This window comes from Gekko japonicus, unplaced genomic scaffold (genome assembly GCF_001447785.1).
Source record: "Gekko japonicus isolate JY-2015 unplaced genomic scaffold, Gekko_japonicus_V1.1 scaffold277, whole genome shotgun sequence".
NCBI lineage: Eukaryota > Metazoa > Chordata > Lepidosauria > Squamata > Gekkonidae > Gekko > Gekko japonicus.
Window position 1 is genome coordinate 352,223 of NW_015168055.1, and position 4,464 is coordinate 356,686.

Below are 4,464 nucleotides of genomic sequence, written 5' to 3' on the forward strand. Positions count from 1 at the left end.
AATCTAAAAGACTATTGGGAATTGTTGGTAAATGCAATCTGTGACTGCACTGCACAAACCAAAATGGGGTTGTGGGGAAATGGTGGCTTCTCAAAGTTGCAGAAATCTTGGACCTCAGGGCATTTTGCAACAGAAAACAGTTATGACAAAGATTCATGACAGAACTCCTCCAATTAGACAGTAATGCTTGGAAACTAAAATGGTTTTCAAGCATAGCTATCAAATCATTTAAAACCAATATTTAAAGCCATTAAGAGCATGACAACAAATCATATGGTTTCTCTAAGATTTTTAAAAAGTGGTTATTCATCCAGAGTTTTTGCACACATGGCCCATTTACCATTTGAAGGTAGCAGATCAAGTGAAACAATACCTTTTTGTTAAGTCGCACCGATTACGTCTTAAAATCCTAGAAGCACGCTCCCCAATCAAAACTGTAAACAGTCAACAGCAAACTTGCCATCTCACTTTACTGCTGTTATGTGGGACCAACGCAGCTATTACAGCGACTGTTTGCCTCCGAGTTGGGACAGACCCCATTGCTAGTTCAGATTTCCCTCTTCCTTCGCCTTCTCCGGGGACGGGAAGGGGAGGGGGCAACGGGAGATGCTTGAGAAGCGAGCCGGGAAGAAGCAAATGTTCTTTCCTAACAACAAATGACCAGTGAAGGGCGGCGGGGCACGCGAGAGGCTGGGGCGCCGACAACGTCAACATGGGGCCTTTGTTTTGGGTCTGCCGCTGCCCGGAAGATACATAGGCGCGGGGGAAGGGGCTGCGGAAGGCAAAAGGGAAGGGGGCGGCGATTTCTAAGCATGAGGGCGGGCGAAGAAGGCCACAGCCACCGCCTTCCGAGCGCCGACAGACACAGCCGGGTGGGAGGGGGGCAGCTCCTGAGGTGAGTCCGGGGGAGGCTGAGCCCCTCCCTGAAATTTTCGGTGGGGGCTGAAGACCCGACGCCCCCCTGAAGATTACGCCTATGCCTCTAAGCTGAGTTAGTGTGAGCTGGCTCACAGTTTTTCAGCCTCCGGCTCACACATTTTTGCCTTCGCTCAGGAAGGATGGCTCCAGAGCAAATAATTTATGCAGTAGCCAAATCGCTCGCTCACAACTTTAATGCCAGTAGCTCACAAAGTAGAATTTTTGCTCACAAGACTCCACAGCTTAGAGGGAGCATTGCTGGAGACACATCTGGATGCAGTGTACTCAAAATAGTCTTCATCTGCATTGCAGGGTGTCAGTAGGGATGTGTGTTTCTATCTGCCCTGTAATGTGGACATAAATCTTTACCCCTTTCCTCCTGTCTCCAGCTACTAATCAAATATGACTGTTGTGCATGACTACGCACGGACTGTGCATCACCATTTCTTCACAGGACATATTAAATCGGAGGAAACTGAAATAAGGATTTCTTATATGCCCAAATGGTCTGGTCTGGGACTTCAGCCTACTCCAAAATTAATTTCATTTTTGTTTTATATATCTGTCTGGCTGATAAAAGCAGCTTTAAATTTCAGAGACTGCAGCATTTTACAACAATTACTTGAACAATAACAGGTTTAACAATAGCAGCACTTTTTATAGCCTGTTTTTAGGGTTTAAAGTGTTTCACAGTATATTAGCTCTGTAATCATTACAATATCCCTGCGAGGTAGGTAAGTATCCCCTTATTGCAGGTGGGTACTAAGACTGAAAGAGAGGTATTCCTAAGGCTATTCCGGTGAGTTCATGACTGAGGAATGATTTGATTCTTTTGGGCTCAAAGTGCCCACTCTTAGTCACTATATTATACCTGCTCACTGCTTCCTTTCTTCCTTGACACTATTCTATGGGATCAGAACATACTCATACTTCAGTTTGTTTGAAAATATTTCATTCCACAAGTACCCTGCACCTCTTCCCTAGATTCGGCACATTGTGATCCATCTTGCATGAAATGATCTACTAGGACGGATACTTAAATGGGCTCTCCCGTCTCCTAGGAGGGTGTTGGACTAGATGGCCCATTTTCATGCTGTTGTCTGGAATTTCCTTTGCTTCGTTATTAGCCAATGGTCGAATCTGCATTTGCCTTTTTAAATGAGTTTCGTGCTGCTATGACACCGTCTTTCTCTATGCTTGTTTGAATGTTGTTTGGAGAAGATTCTTTTAAAGCAGTGCAGAGGTGCAGTGACAGTGGAGCCGCCCCGAAAGGACGATAAACATGTGGACGTGCAAAAGTATGCTAGCACTGTGAAAACGACACCAAATGTAGACAGCTTTTTTGAAGACTGAGTCAAAAGGCTGGGAAAGACAAATGCAGATTCAGCCAATGTGTCCCTTCAGCATCTGTTGTCCTGAATTTATAAAATGTATACTGATGGAATAATGACAGCTGCAGTGATACCTTCAATTCAACTGAGCTGCTTGAGAGATTCTCCTTTTCATGATGATAACTCCAGACTGTGTTTGTAGAAGCAAAATAAAATGGGAATCCAGTGACAATTTAAAGGCTTGTGACATTTATTCCAGCTTAAATTTTCATGAGTCAGAGTTCACTTCATCAGAAACAGCTCATGCACTACATTACAACCAGCATCCCCTCTAAGCTGAGTTAGTGTGAGCTAGCTCACAGTTTTTTAGCCTCCAGCTCACATTGTTTTGTCTTGGCTCAGGAAGGATGGCTCCAAAGCAAACTAATTTATGCAGTAGCCAAATTGCTCACTCACAACTTTAATGCCAGTAGCTCACAAAGTAGAATTTTTGCTCACAAGACTCCATAGCTTAGAGGGAGCATTGATTACAACATGCCTCTGATGAAGTGGACTGTGACTCACAAACACTTGTGCTGGGGAAAAAAAATTTAGCCTTTAAGGTGACGCTGGACTCCCAGTTTACTTCCCTTCTTTTCAGTCATCGCTAATGAGACCAAGTTGTGCCTGCATGCGGGGATATGGGAAAAGATGAAACAGTAACATGCTGCAGAGTTATTTGGGAATCTTCAAAACTTCATGATGTTACTCAAAAACAAAATCAAAACTGTCTCCTGCATCCCCACCCCCACCTGCCTCCTCACCTGTCCAGGGATACAGTTGTGAGGGTAAAGCTGCTGGCATACATGGTCAAATAGATGAAGAAATGCACGACTTTGCACATGTAGGGCCCGAAGATCCAGTCATCCAGGGTGTAGATGGTGGCCTGGAAGGGCACACAGAAGACAATAAAGCACAAGTCGGCCACTCCCAGATTGAGGATGAAGAGATTGGTGGTATTGGTGACTTGCCTGTTTCTCAGCAGCACTGCCAGCACCAGAGAGTTGCCCACTGTGCCAACGAAGAAAATCAATGAATACACTAAGGGAATGATGATAGGCACTAGGTGCCAACTGTTACTTTCACTGCTGCCAGAAGAGTTCAGCTGGTGCACAGATCTGTTCATCTTGGAAGCAGGAGTCAGACTGTCATTTGAGCAGGGATGACAGAAAATGGATCCTTCAGCAGCCTGGGTTGACCGGGAGCACCCACATCGCCTCCAGGGTGGTCACTTCCAGACAGAACTTTCTCTTCTGAGAAGAGTTTTCCTTCATAGCAGATCTTTTGCGTAGCCTCCCTACGGCTCCACTCAGTACTGACTCCCAGCTCAACACTAGTCCTGCTCGCAATTGCTGCCTGTCATCACATTAATATCATACTCTTAGAGCTCCGTCTTTATTTTTGTTTCTGTACCCAGCAGGTTCTGAGTTTGCACTGTGCCGGAGTCTCTTTCAGTCTGCTTGGCTGCCTCTTCTCTGACTGAAAGCGCCTGCAGCTGCCCTTATAGGTGTGCAAAGCTGAGGGACTCAACTTCTCACCACTTGCAATTATTGGTAGCTTAACTATCCCCTCACTGAGCCCCGTGTGCTCTGAATGCTTGTGTATGCAGTATTTGGGGGGAGGACTAATGTATTCAAGCCTGCCTCTTGTTTCCAGGGAGACAAACAGCTAAAATAAAAGTAATCGTGTCTATGGAAACAGCCCCCTCCCCACATGTACACATGCTGACCATTTAGGTGGTTTGGAAGGGTGGGGTTTGCCCATGTGTTTTAAAGAGAAGGAAAATACAGCTTTCACTGTTTTCAAAGGGGAATGGGCATTCCTCTGTGGATAACTGCATAGTGCAAGGGATGAACTCGAAATAACAGAGGCTTTCCCCCTCGTTGGATGGTTCATAGAAAGGGCAGAATGCTAGGAGTTCCTTTCCAAGGATTTCTGGGCTCAAACTCACACGAACAGCTAGCACAAGTGGCCACTTTGGATACATACAAATTATTCTACTGTGGTAAGCTCGAGGGGCACAGTGGTTGAAGAATGTACTCAAGGTGATCCCGGTCAGCACTGAGACACAGGCAGCCAGGACCTCAGGGAGCTGGAATGGGACAGGTGCTTGGGAGTGTGGTTGGGGAAGGATGTTGGGCATCTCTCTAGCAGGAGGCAGACTGACAGGGAAAGA

General features: G+C 45.9%; 1 protein-coding gene across 1 annotated transcript in view; it reads right to left on the minus strand.

Moving 5' to 3' along the window:
- GALR2 (galanin receptor 2) overlaps positions 1-4,464 on the minus strand; it is a 26,817-nt gene that overhangs the window by 9,374 nt on the left and 12,979 nt on the right. The window contains exon 2 of the mRNA XM_015414441.1: positions 3,053-3,433. Coding sequence (XP_015269927.1) covers positions 3,053-3,433 — 381 coding nt within the window. The remainder of the gene's footprint in view (positions 1-3,052; positions 3,434-4,464) is intronic.